We start from the raw sequence: 14787 nt of genomic DNA, 5'->3' as shown, positions 1-14787 counted from the left end.
TGATTATAAATTAATTAGAATGCATTATTTAACGTTTACTTTGTATTTTTAATCAAAAAGGGCACTTTATGACTATTGCTAAATTTAAATTATGAAAATTAATGTACAGATTAATACAAATAAATACAAATTATTAAAAATTTATCAAAATTATTAAAAAATTATGAAAGTCAGGCAATTTCAAATTTTATTTAAAGTTTTTGTTCCCTCCTGCAAATTACCTCACTTCTTGAACAAAATCTAGCATTAAAGGTTTTTTTTTTAATTTAAATCTCCATCCTTGACCTTGATCAGAACCTATACATAAAAGATTTGAAACAATTCTCGTTCAACTATCGTAATATTTTGAAAGGCCTTTAGGTCTTAGGCGTGATTATGAAAATTATAAACTTTTTCACAAAGATTCGGAAAATCAACTCTTGTTTGTTGAACTTTCAAAAATTTCTTTTTTTGAATTTCTTGAAATCCTAATTTTTTTTCTTCAATTTCTTAAATTTCGCAATTTTTTCATAAATTCTTAAAATTTCAAGAATTTCTGATTCTTTTAAAATTTGTTTAAGCTTTTAATATTTTTTCAATTCCTTTTTTTTTCTGGTAATCTAAAAATTTTCAAATTTCCTCATTTTCTTTAATTTGACCGAATAATTATAATTGGTATTTCTAGCTTTCTTCAATTTACTTCAACTTTTTATAAATTTTTAAATTTCTTCAATTTAATAAATTACTCAAGTTTTTTTAATTGCTTGAATATTAAGATTATTTGAATTTCTTTAATAACATGTTTCGAAATCCTTGAATTTCTTAATAAATGTCTCAAATTCTTAAATTAGTAGAATTTTGTGATTTTTTATTTATTTTTTATTGCTTAGATCTCTTGTTTAAAAAAAATATTTTTCGTATTTTTAGTTTGTTTTCTACTCTTTTAATTTGAATTGATTTTCTTAAATTTCTTATTTAGCTTGAATACTTTTTTTAAAACTTTTTCGATGTTTTGCATAATTTCTTGTTTTTGTTTTTCAAATTGCGTAGATTTTTGGAATCGGAATTTTAATTTTTTGAAGTTTTTGAATTTTCTGAATTTTTTGAATTTCTTGAATTTCGTGAATTTTTTAAATTTCTTAAATTTCTTGAATTTCTGGAATTTCCTTAATTTCTGGAATTTCTTGATTTTTTTTTAATTTCTTGAATTTCTTAAATTTTTTGAATTTCTTGAATTTCTTGAATTTCTTGAATTTCTTGAATTTCTTGAATTTCTTGAATTTCTTGAATTTCTTGAATTTCTTGAATTTCTTGAATTTCTTGAATTTCTTGAATTTATTGAATTTATTGAATTTCTTGAATTTCTTGAATCTCTTGAATTTCTTGAGTTTCTTGAATTTCTTGAATTTTTTGAATTTCTTGAATTTTTCAAATTTCTTGAATTTCTTAAATTTCTTGAATTTCTTGAATTTCTTGAATTTCTTGAATTTCTTGAATTTCTTGAATTTCTTGAATTTCTTGAATTTCTTGAATTTCTTGAATTTCTTGAATTTCTTGAATTTCTTGAATTTTTTGAATTTCTTGAATTTCTTGAATTTCGTGAATTTCTTGAATTTCTTGAATTTCTTGAATTTCTTGAATTTCTTGAATTTCTTGAATTTCTTGAATTTCTTGAATTTCTTGAATTTCTTGAATTTCTTGAATTTCTTGAATTTCTTGAATTTCTTGAATTTCTTGTATTTCTTGAATTTCTTGAATTTCTTGAATTTCTTGAATTTCTTGAATTTCTTGAATTTCTTGAATTTCTTGAATTTCTTGAATTTCTTGAATTTCTTGAATTTCTTGAATTTCTTGAATTTTTCGAATTTCTTGAATTTTTCGAATTTCTTGAATTTCTTGAATTTCTTGAATTTCTTGAATTTTTTGAATTTCTTGAATTTCTTGAATTTCTTGAATTTCTTGAATTTCTTGAATTTGTTGAATTTCTTGATTTTTTTTTTAATTTTTTGAAGTTTTTGAATTTTCTGAATTTTCTGAATTTCTTGAATTTCGTGAATTTTTTAAATTTCTTGAATTTCTTGAATTTCTTGAATTTCTTGAATTTCTTGTTTTTTTTGAATTTCTTGAATTTCTTGAATTTACTAAATTTCTTGAATTTTCTTAAATTTCTTGAATTTTTTAAACTTCTTGAATTTCTTGGAATTCTTGATTTTTTTTTTAATTTCACAAAAAAATCAGGCAAAAAAATATTGCTGAAATTAAAATGTTCACTGTATAATTTTTGATTTTGTATTTTCAACAAAATGGGGTACTTTTTGACTATTTGCAAATTTTGAATTTTCGAGCCACATATCGGAAAAAATATAAAACTATTTTTATAAATTCATTGATATTTTGCAAATAATAATACATAAAGCATTTTGTGATACTTTTTGTTTTCAAATTTGGAATGTTAGGAATGTAATTTGATTTTTATTTCATTTATTCCATGACAAATGTGGTTACGTTTGACACCCATTTTGCGAATTATGATAATTTTAGAATTTAAGTATTATATGTTGTTTTGTGAATATTTGAGTTTTTTTCACCAAAAAATCAAATATTGTAAAAAAAATCATTTACAATGTCACCTTTATATTGAAACAATTTTATTTTGAAAATCTTTGAACATGAAAAAAGTATTCGGATGACTTATAAAATATATTAATAAATTCCAAACCAACACATTTCAAGACACCGCTAATTTACGTTAAATCACCCATTCATGTATTTTTCATCCTCTTCTCTCTCTTTTCCTTTCAGATATTCAAGCCCCGCGGTCACCAAGTAGTACGAAAAAGTACATTTTTTAACGCTTTCGAATTCTCCGATGTGACGAGTAGTGTTGTTGAAGTGAAGTGCGTAAGACGAGCAGTAGTGAACCTGACGTAAGCTTAAGAAGCCGAAGTGGTACACGTTAAATTGTGCGTACTCATTCTGACAAAACTTCGCCAAGATGTCCACCAAACTGAACATTGGCAACACGGACATCACCACGATCAAGGACGAGGATGTGCTCCGGAGGCTGGTGAGTTTTGGAGTTTTAATTTAGATTTTTATTAGTTGCTTTATTTTATTGATAGGAACTTTCTTTTAAGTGATCGTTACAACTTTCCATGCAGTCGTAAAAACCTTCCTGCGTGCAATTATTCTACGAAAGCAAAGAAAAGGCTCGAGCCTCCTTATAAAACCGATGCCATTAAGCCCTGTTGTGGTGTGACTATGTTGTTGTTGCTGCTACCTAGTTTAGCACGGTAGTTTAACCGCTTAATTAGGTGCTCGCGCTGACCAAGGCGCCTTAAGGCGCTGAACTGTTCACGGGTTGTGCGCGGCTAGATTTATTACCCACCACCCTATTACAGTGAAAGGTTGATAATTTGACAACTACGTCTAGTTGACTTTTGCATTGACCCTTAGCAAACGTCAAAACCAGAAGAAATTTCCTAACTAAAAGGTGTCAAACTAGCGAAGTTGTACAATTGACGACGATCTCCATTAATGGTCGGGGCTGCTTCCAAGATGCTGTGAGGCTGTGTGACTGACGTGTGATGGCCACACTACATAGAAGTAGCTAGAGCTAGAGTCCTCCGATGAGCGGAGACGACGACGACGCCTTTTTTGTCCTATTAGGAGGTGCCCCCCTAAGTTGATTTTATGCATTTGCGCGCCGTCAATTGGACGAGGCGTCGGGAATTACACGGTCATTCATTGTAGATGCAAATGGGATGCTGCTGCTGGGTAGGGTCAGGGTTTGCTTGGAAGGATGTTGTTTTATGATTATTTGAAAATGGTACAGAAAGTAACAGTAATTAAACAGTTAATTACAAGTTAAATAAGGACATTTCTGAGAAAACCTTCTTTTTGGCATAAAATTGAAAAAATATCAGCCATTTTATTATTATTCTCTAAAATACCTTTCTCCTCAAGTATTCCGTCTAAATCTCATCTCATTCTTCATTTCTTAAAAGTTCAAAAATGATAAGTGATCATAATTCCAGCAAAAAAAATTTGACTGCAAATATTACATCAGAATATGTAAATTGTTTTTTTTTTGCGATATTATTTACAATTTTCCCTAATAAAGGGATTGTTCCATAGAATCATAACTCTGGGATCAGAATTTGCACCACCCTACAGTATGGCGCTTTTTCATCTGAATTTTTTTTAGAAATACAAAGTGAACTGTAAAATTAGATTTTTTTTAAAGTGAAACAGCAATTTTTCGGGCTAAACATTTGATGCATTTAAAATTTGTATGATTGTTCCTACGGGGATCCTACTATGATTTATTAAATTTCGTTAAAAAAAATCTTAGAAAATATGGAAAAAAGTTTTTTACAAAGTTTTTAGGTTTTTTGTTAAAAAAATTGGTTCATCCAATAAAAATATCAACAAAATTGAGGAACTACATTTAATCGAACATGTTTTGAAATATCTTCTTTTTAGAAGATTGAATTAATAGTAAAATATTCTGAAAGATTTGGAAATATTTCATCAGTATTTGTCTCTAAAAGTTTCATACCATATACGATATGATCCAAAAATTACATTCAAAGATGTGAAGTAAACGAATTTGTATAGCATATGAAAGGTCTCAAAATTGTTTCAAGACTAGGGTGGTTCAAATTTCACGTTTCGTTGAAGACTAAGCTCATGCATTTTTTTTAAGTTTACAGGAGATATTTAGATGCCTTGTTAAGCTGTTAACATGCTCTCAAATTAATTGTAAATTACCTCAATTTATGTGTGAAGTTTATTGGTGTAATTTTACCTAAATTCATGATGAAAAATTTAAATTGTCCTAAAAAGAGACACAAATATATGTGTATAACATTTTCTGAACTTTTGTGTCAGAAAAGATGTAGCCATCTCCCGATTTTTTTTTATGTCTCAGAAAATGTTGAAATGATATTTTAAATCATTTATAATGTGTAATTTCACCTTTTTTAATTATAGTTTTTATAAAAACAATTTCAAGATTATCCAAATTGCTATAAAAAAATTGCAAAGAATTATCAAAAATATGTAATTTGTATACTGTAAACCGGGGTGACTTTGATAGGATTTCAATTTGTTTTTAGAATATTGTCCAACAGGTAAGGTTTTTTTTTTGAAAACATGCACTGGGGTAGGCCACACAAAGTCCATGCACTATTTTGGAGAAAAAGGTTATTTAAAAGAGTTTAGAAAAATAGTTACATAGTTTTTCTTGTTAAAATCGTTTTTAAGATGTTCAAACTTTATTTGTACGTTAAATTTACCATCATTAAAGTAGCTGATATAGTTTTTAAGAAAAAAAAAATAATGTTTATATTTAGTTAACTAAGTTTGTAAGCTTTTTAACAAAATACATATAAATTTCAGGTATTTTTTTTAAAAAGTCGAAATTTGTTAAAACTAGTTTTTATACTGAATTCGAAGCACGAATCACAAGTTTTCACATTTTACATGAAATTTGTTAAACTTAAATTGGAGATTTTTTTAAGTTGTGTTCCAAAATCACATATTATTTATTATTTACAAACTTATTTAACCTTCTCCTAGTGGAAAATTCTTCCAAGAATCCGAAAATGCATTCAGTTTTCCGAATCAAAATCATGTTCATTGATAAAATCATGATACTTTGAGAATTTTAAAATAAAGACTTTCATCAACATTTTCTTAACTATAGTTAACTAACTTTTTAAACTTTTCAAAACTTTATGAAAAGTTCTTCTTGAGGTACTTTGAACATTTCTCTACCTCGGGCAGTATGATTCTGAACCATTCCGTACGTATTTTAATTGTACTCTTTATTTTGCGGAAAAATCCTATCAAAGTCACCCCGTTTTGCGGTATGTAATTTTACGCACTTTTGAGGCAACAGTTAACTTTTTTTCTGAGACAAAAACTGTGTCTACATTCCCAGATGTAAAATCAACCTTTATGAATTTTGTGTAATTTTACATCAGGAATAGAGGAAATTTTAAATAGTTTCTGTTGAATTTCACTTTCACAATTATTTTTGGCAAAATAACATAAAAAAGAGGGATTATTCATCCATCAAATTTTCAACCATCCTAAATTAAACCACCATACTCGAAAAATTACCAAATTTTTTGTGTACTGTGTACTTGATCACTTTAATCGTCGATGTTTTTGTAGTTTCATTGAATGTTGACACGTTAATTATTTCGAAACTCCTGCGAAAATTTACACCCCGCAATTAAAGTGCTCACAGCCCTCAATCTTTCCCCGTGACCCCACAACCAAACCCATTTCAAGCCGCCGCGCCAATAAATAAACCATATTTTGAGGTCAAACCCTTTGTAAGGCCTCGGCGAGAGTGTCCTCCATGACTTGGCGGCCACCATAAATCTTCCCTCAACAATCATCATCATCACCCATCGTCGTCGTCGCCGTCGCCACAGATAATAACAGACTTGAGGCGCACACGTCAAGTACGCAGCAATTACACTAAATTTAATCCCAAATGTGATGCGCGCGTCGCAGACGCAAAATTACGTGTCGGTGACGAAAACGACGACCATAACCTATAACCGAAGGTGTGTGATATGGCCATTTGAGGAGTTGACGAAATGAGCTGGCAGTTGGTGGTGGTTGCATTTCGGTTCGGAAAGTGAGGTTTTCACACTTTGGATGATTTGGAGAAACAAAAAATTACATACAATGATATGTAATTCAATGTTGAAATTTACAAAAAATTTCATGCAGGCTTCTTATCTCTTTCTAGAGTTTTGAGTAATTTAAATGTGATGATTAATTTTTGAATAAATTTACAAAAGTCGTGTAAATTGACGTGTTTTTTGATAACATGTAAATTTACGTGATTTTTACAGAGCATGTAAATTTACGTGATTTCTCCATAACATGACATATTAATATCACAGATCGAAGTTATTTTACTTTTTAGAAATTGAAACAATAAAAATTAGGTTCTTGTAATTTTACACGAAATCCCTGTAACTTTTTCTCACTGTGCTTCCCATGTTGAGGGAGAGAAGGTCATCCCTGCTGTTGCTGCTATTGCTACTTCGCTGAGCTGTTCTCTCAGAGTGACTTAAACGCACATATCTGACGACTGCGGCGTTAATTCCTCAGAGTTTTGCGGTAGAAGGTAAACCATACTTCCCTAAAAGGAAATCTCACCGTGATGGGGGGGAACCGTATTGGAGTTTGGCCACGAGATAAAAGGAATGTGTCTGTGTGTGTGATTTTTACGGGGCCATTTACACTTTGTTGCAGTTCCGTCATGTTGGAAGGTAAGCCAGTTTGGGCTTAAGTGCCTGTCAAGGACGGGATGCGATGTGGTGCGAAAATGTTTGTTTGGTTAAGGTGAATGTGAGGAATTTGCGCTGCGCCAAAAGGTGATAGGCACGATGAGATGCGCGCGCGTTTCTCAAGGCTTGGAAGCTTTCTTTGGGATGACTCGGTGCACTCGGTGTTGCATACTTGAAGGGGGTAAGATCGAAATCGAAAACTTTTGTTGCGAATGTTAACACTCTTTATTCCGTTTTTTATCTGATTTTTAACGAATTCTGAACATTTGTAAGCTATTCTAAACAATTCTAAATTATTCTAAGCAATTTTGAATAATTCTAAGCATTGCTGAACAATTCCAAATATTTCTATGAAATTCTAAGCAATTCTGAACAATTCTAAACAAACACGAACAAATCAAATCTAAACAAAATGTTCCACTGTTTCTTTTGCAGATGAGTTAGGTTAGTTTTATGCTAGGTAGGTTTATTTTTTCTCTCCGTTTGTTCGAAGCAAATTTCATTTATCATTTCTTCAAATACACTTAACCTCTTAGGACTCGGTTCCGATTTTCCCATAAATTTAAATTTTATACGATTCACTCAACAACCAAAAAGCCATAAACTGCGCGCCACAGGTTTTCGAGCTTGATTGAAACTATTTTATTACCCCTCCGGACCAAATTTACGAAAGAGTTGTAAATGATCACCCAAAAATTGACCACCTTTCTCTGGTGGACGATCACAAAAAAAAGTATGACATTCTAATTTTGGTAAAAGCTCAAATTTGACTCTTTTTTTTCGCATCACAAAAGGCAGCTCTCTTTATTGGAGAATTCTCGGAGCAGCTGTAAATATTTCGATGAGCTGCTGCTTGGGGTATTTCCCAGAAGTGACTTATAATTCAATATTAATATTTTTTTATTGACAGAAGGCGATTTCCTTTTTTGCGCTGCCTGCCCGCGCGAGCATTCGCTAGAGGGATTGACTTTGTTGTTGTTGTTTTGCTAAATGATGATTACACCCACGTGCGCTCTCGAAGCCCGTTCGAACGGGTTATTTGCAACAGCGTTTTAAGATGAACACTTTAATTGTTGAGTTTTGGACATATTGCTGAGAAGATTTGTTTTTTTGTAAGTTATCAAATTTGAGTTCTTAGCTATTAATACTGATAATTATCATAGTAATTGTCAAAATGTAACAAACAAAACCAAAATTTATCTAGTCTTTTTGACATCAAAAAACAAAACAGATTTTAGAATTTACAAATTCATAAAGAAATTAGTTTTATAAAAATGAATATCCAGAAAAAAAATATAACATAATACAAAATAATATAGAAAAAGATGCAAAAAATAGAGCGAGAAAAAAGACAAAATTAGCAAAAATTAACTTCAATAGAAAATAAATAGTTATATAAATTGATTCTATTTTTTTAGAATTGCTTAGTATTGTAAACATGTTAAAAAGAATCATTTTTAAAAAGGTAACCAATGGACAATAATTTCTTATTTTATACTAGTTTGTTTAGAATTGTTTAGAATTCCTTAGAATTGTTAAGGATTGTTCAGAATTGTTAGGAAATCCTGAGTATTGGCAACAGATCGAACTTTGTTTGCATAGTAACAAAACTTTTTTTTCATATCTAGTTTCAAGTTGCTTGGTATTGCTTAGAACTGTTGAGAACATTTTTTAAATTGGGTTAAACAGCGCAGTAAAATTTTACATTTCTTGTTTGAAGTTGGTTAGAGTAACTTGAAATTGCTTAAATTCTTAAGATTTAGCATAAGATTCAACATTGCATAATCGTTTTTCTTCGCAATAAAAAAATGATTAATTTTATAACTTGTTTAAAGTTGTTTAGTTTCACTAAGAACTGTTTAGAAATGTTTTGAATTTGCACTAAGTTAAAAAGAGCATATTGTAAAAATTAGCAACCAAGAATAAATTTTTTGATTCATGTTGTTTAACATTGCTTAGATTTGCTTGGAATTGTTTAGAATTGGCAAAGGGTCAGAGCATTATTTTTATAAAAAAAACAATCAAAAATCAATTTTTCTTGTCTTGCTTCAAGTTGTTTAGAATTGCTTAGACAAGTTAAAGATTATTGAAAATCGGCAAAAGGAGCATTTTTTAAGCAATCAAAAATCAATTGTTTCCTTTCTTGTGTCAATTTGTTAAGCGTTGTTAGAATTGCTTAGAATTGCCTAGAAAAGTTTAGAATTCTTTAGAATTGGCAAAAGGTTAAACAGAGTATTACTTGTTTAAAGTAACTATAAACCAACTATTTATATCTGTTTCATGTATTTCAGTATTGTTCAGAATTGCTGAAAACTTTTAAGAGTTTGCCAAAAAGTTAGACAGAACCAAAAATCAATTATCGCAAAAAATATTTTTTATTGTTTAGAATTGTACAAAATCGCTTATAAAAGTTGAACATTGTAACGAATTCATTCACAAAAGGTTAAACAGAGCATACCTTGTTAAAAGCAATCAAAAATCTATGTTCTTTGTTTCTTTGTTCCAGTTGTTAAGTATTGTTAAGAATTGCTTAGACTAGTTATGACCAGTTGAGAACTGTTAAGTGTTGGCAAAAGGTTAAACGGAGCATCGTATATTCAAATAAATAGCCCAAAAATCAATTATTTCATGTATTAATTCATATTGTACAATTGTTTAGAATTGCTTAGAAAATTTAAGAACTTGACAAAATTGGCATAAGGTTGAGCACAGCAGTATTTTTTTAAAACAACCAAGTTGATTAGTATGGCCTTGAATCGCTTAGAATAGTTTAGAATTTTCGAGGCTTCCAAAAGTTTACCAAAAGGTTAATCAGAGCATATTTTAAAATAAACAACCAAAAATCAATTATTTCATACATTTGTTTAGAATTGCTACGAACAGTTAGGAATTGTTAAGAATTGGCAATATCATTATCAAAGCATTTTTTTAAAGCAATCCAAAATCCAAATATTTCGTATCTTGTTATAAATTGCGTTGGATTGTTTGAAATCGCTTAGAATTACTAGGATTTGTTCTGAAATGTTTCAAGTTGTTGGCAAAAAGGCGAACAGGCAGGGTAACTTAAAAAAAAAGCAACGAAAGTTTTACTTTCGTGGCTTTTTAAAACTAAATATAAATTAAACTTTGAATGCTAAGAATTGTTTCCTTTCTTTTTGCTTGTTGTTTAGAATTGCTTTGAAATGCTAAAAATTGTTTAAATTTGTTTCATATCTTGTTACAAGTTGTTTAAGTTGTTTGGAATTGTTTCATATTTTGTTGAAAGTTGTTTGAAATTGATCATAATTGTTTAGAATTGCTTTGAAATGCTGAGAATTGCTAAAAAATGTTTCATATATGGTTGCAAGTTGTTTAGAATTGCACAGAAAAAAAAATTATGGTAATATTCATCAGGAAATGGTGACAGATTTTGTGGCAAAAAAAATGATTAATTTTACCCCAGAAAATGATGAATTTTCATCAGTTTTTGATGAATATTCATCAGGTTCACATTTTTAGAGTTAATATTCAACCTACCAAATTTTCAACATTCCAAATTTCAACTTTTTTTTTCTGTGTGTTCACAATTTTTCAGAACTGCTTTAAAATGCTAAAATTTATTAATAATTGTTTCATATCTTGTTGCAAGTTGTTTAGAATTGATCTTAATTGTTCAGAATTGTTTAGAATTGCTGAGAATTGATTAGAAGTGCTAAGAATTGCTTAAAATAGGTTTCTTTCTTGTTTCAAGTTATTTAGAATTGATTTTAACTGTTAAGAATTCACAGAAAAAAAATGATGGTAATTTTCATCAGGAAATGGTGACAGATTTTGCGGCAAAATAAATGATAAATTTTCATCAGTTTTTAATGAATATTCATCAGGTTCACATTTTTACACATTTTTTATGTATTATTACTCAAAAAAAGAGGTAATATTCAACCTACCAAATTTTCAACATTCCAAAATTCAACTTTTTTTTCTGTGTTGTTTAGAATTGTATTGAAATGCTAAGAATTGTTAAACATGTTTCATATCTTGTCCCAAGTTTTTTTTTAACTTATAATAATTGTATAGAATTGTTAAGAATTGCATTCTTAGCATTTAAGAATTGTTTGAAATGATTACATATCTTGTTGCAAGTTGATCTTAATTGTTTAGAATTGCCTAGAAGTGCTAAGAATTGTTTAACATTATTTCGATATTTTCAGTTTTGTTGATATTTCTGAATTTGAAACATCATATGTTTTATAAAGGTGCAGCAAAACTGCAAATTTTCGTTCCAATTTCAAATAATGATATGCAAAAAAGTCCGTTACTGCGTGTAAACATCTGATCGACTTTCAAGTTCGCCGCTCCAAATTAGACCGATGATTGATGTTTCCCCCCCCTCTTCCTCTCTCAACAAACCATAATTCGACTGACGACTGGATAGGTGGAGACTTTAATCGCCCAAGTGTGACATTTCATATTTCGCTAAGCCCTTTTTTTCCACTGCCAGAGAGACTCAATTTGTCACTCACCGCGCTGCCGGTTTATCTTCTCACGAGTTGGTTGGATGGCAAAAGCTTGCCTTTTTACGGGATTATGAATTAGATATTGGAGTAAGTTTTTTAGGAAAGTTGCCGACTCCACAATGTCTCCGCGAACGGAGTCGTGCGTGGCCTTAAGTTGGCACCGAATGACGCACTTTATTCGCGAGGTAGTACTCGCTCTGTTCCGTCCAAATCGGGACCGCCATCGATCAGAGAGCGGATCTTGTCTGCGCGGGGGACGGTCTCGTCCGACGTAACGATGTGTCACCGGGCACTTGTCTGCGGGTCGTCGTTGCGACTTGGACAACTTTATAGCTTCGCTGCAGCTTCAACTTGACGTAATTGGTTTAAAATAAAACTGACTCCGTGTCCCCGTATATAGGGGATAGCTTGAGTGCGAAACTCCTACGCCAGAAGCAGCGAGATCCGGTGCGTTACGAGCGCAGGTATTGAACCTGCGGCGTTCGTCGTGATGCATTTGGCAACGGGGAGTTTCATTAATTACGCAACTTTGTTGCAAATGTTGAAAACAATACAATTACAAGAGTCTAACTGTCAGTTTGGTCGACATCGAGCTTAGTGTCGGTCTAATTTCTTATAGAATTAGCTAACTTTATGTTACTTAATCAACGAACATTCCTCAAAATCTCCTCTCTTACAAGCTTAAACGGCAGTACATCACCCCAGATTTGGAACGTGGCTTGGACAAGTGGACAGGGTTCGCGGAATATTGATAGTGGTGCTTTTTTGTCGGTTGGCGGTGCAAGACCAACGGTCAACAAATGACCACGCACACGCGGTCATGTCGAGGGTGGATTTATGGCGCTTACGTGCTGATACGCGACGGCGCGGTGCGGTTAGATGTGAATCATGTGGATTCTAGTAGTGGTTGCAAACCTGAATGAAATAGTAATAAACTATTAAGAAGTCACATGTCAATGGTTTTGTAAATCTTAATCGTTTTGTCTACATCATCTCTAAATTGCTGAATAGTTAAAAATTTTGCTTTTCCAATGAATAATCTAGACCATTATTATTAAATTTAGGTTTTTTCAATCTTCAAATACCAAAAAGAATAACTAACAACTCGAAACAATTAAGTTTTACCAGAAAAAAAACTTATTTTTTTAAAGATATCATTAATCTGTCATTTTTTTAAAATAATTCATGATTTTATTTAAAGAGATGGCTATTTATTCGAACTACATAAATAATTTTTCAGAACTACACAAATAATTGAAATTCTGAGTTCAAAATTTGTTGACATCCAAGACTACCAAAAAAGTTGAGAAGTTATGTAAAATATAGACCTTTTAAACAACCATTTTGATAAGTCACACAGTTTGGTTTTATATGGCAACACTGTTCTCAGATTTTGCAACTTCAATGAAATTCATTAAGCTTTGCAGTTGATAAAAACTTACGAAACCATTTTGAGTTTGAACGTTTAATTGGTATTTGAAAAAAACTTTAAATAAGACATTATATTTGATAATCTGGCAACACTGTTTGAAATTTTTGCGACTTTAAAGAACAAAATATAGCTTTTGAAAGGCACGAATTTCAAACCATTATTTTTTACATCGATTGAGAGTTTTTAAATGTTACAACAAAAAAAGCTTCTAGACCATATGGCACCACTGACTTGATGCTCAAATATGTTGTAAATTTGGTAAAAAACAGAGTAACTCTGTACAATTTCCGCAATTTTTTGAATGTATAAGGGGACCAAGAAAAGCATATTTTGCATAATTTCAATGTTGCAATGAAATTTAAAAAAAGTGGTAATAAAGATAACATGTTTGGGCTTGTTTAAAAATATTTAGATTTTTTTTTGTGAAATTCCAATGTTTTTCGAGAATGTTTTTTCGTTAATTCTTAGATATCTTAAAAACGCAAAACAACTGGGACTAAATCCAACCAAGTTATGTTGAATTTTCAAGCTTCCCCTGAAAAAATATTTTTTTGATAATATGGTAAGTTTCAAAGTATAAATACAAAAAAATCACAAAATACCGTATTTTCTCGAAAATACTCAAATTTTTATAATTCGCAATATGCGTATCAAACGATTCGAAATTTTGCATGCATTTTCTTTGTTTTTGAGTTTTTTGAATGAAATACTCAAATTTTCACAAAATACCCTATTTTTGAAAGTACTCAAATTTTCACTATTTTAGAGTTTTTTGAATGAAATACTAAAATTTTCACAAAATACCGTATTTTCTTGAAAAACTTATTTTTTTTTATAATTCGCATCAAACGATTCGAAATTTTGCATGAATTTTCTTTGTTTTAGAGTTTTTTGAATAAAATACTCAAATTTTTAAATAATACCGTATTTTCTCGAAAATACTCAAATTTCTATAATTTGTAATATTGGTATCAAATGAAGCTGAATTTTACCTGGATATTCAATGTTTTATAGTTTTTTGAATGAAGTGCTAAAATTTTAACAAAATACCGTATTTTCTCGAAAATACTCAAATTTCTATAATTTGCAATATGGGTATCACACGAAGCGAAATTTAACCTGCATTTTCACTTTTATAGAGTCTTTTGAATAAAATACTGAAATTTTCACAAAATACCGCATTTTCTTGATAATACTCAAATGTCTGTAATTTGCAATATGGGTATGACACGAAGCGAATTTTACATGCTTTTTTTTCGAGTTTTTTAATGAAATACTTAAATAAATAAACGTATTTTCTCGAAAATAATTTCATAATTCACAATTTCAAGATTCGAAATTTTGTTTGCATTTTCACTGTTTTAGAGTTTTTTTTAATGAAATACTAAAATTTTCACCAAATACCTCATTTTCTCAAAAATACTCACATTTTTATTGGATTCATAATATGGGTATCAAACGATTCGAAATTTTGCATGCTTTTTGTACAGTTTTAGAGTTTTTTTTAATGAAATATTTTTTTTTTTTGCAAAATACCGTATTTTCTCGACAATACTAAAAT

The 14787-nt window shown here is 30.1% G+C and overlaps 1 protein-coding gene across 5 annotated transcripts in view; it reads left to right on the top strand.

Moving 5' to 3' along the window:
* Positions 1–14787, top strand: part of LOC120422462 (smoothelin-like protein 1) — a 125488-nt gene that overhangs the window by 2639 nt on the left and 108062 nt on the right. For all 5 annotated transcript variants that reach the window (XM_039585908.2, XM_039585907.2, XM_039585909.2 and 2 more), the window contains exon 2: positions 2782–3046. In XM_039585908.2, coding sequence (XP_039441842.1) covers positions 2975–3046 — 72 coding nt within the window. In that variant the 5' untranslated portion in view covers positions 2782–2974. The remainder of the gene's footprint in view (positions 1–2781; positions 3047–14787) is intronic.

The sequence above is a fragment of the Culex pipiens genome, chromosome 1 (assembly GCF_016801865.2).
Source record: "Culex pipiens pallens isolate TS chromosome 1, TS_CPP_V2, whole genome shotgun sequence".
Taxonomy (NCBI): Eukaryota; Metazoa; Arthropoda; class Insecta; order Diptera; family Culicidae; genus Culex; species Culex pipiens.
Note: the sequence above shows the minus strand (reverse complement) of the source record. Positions and strands in the feature narration are given on the sequence as shown.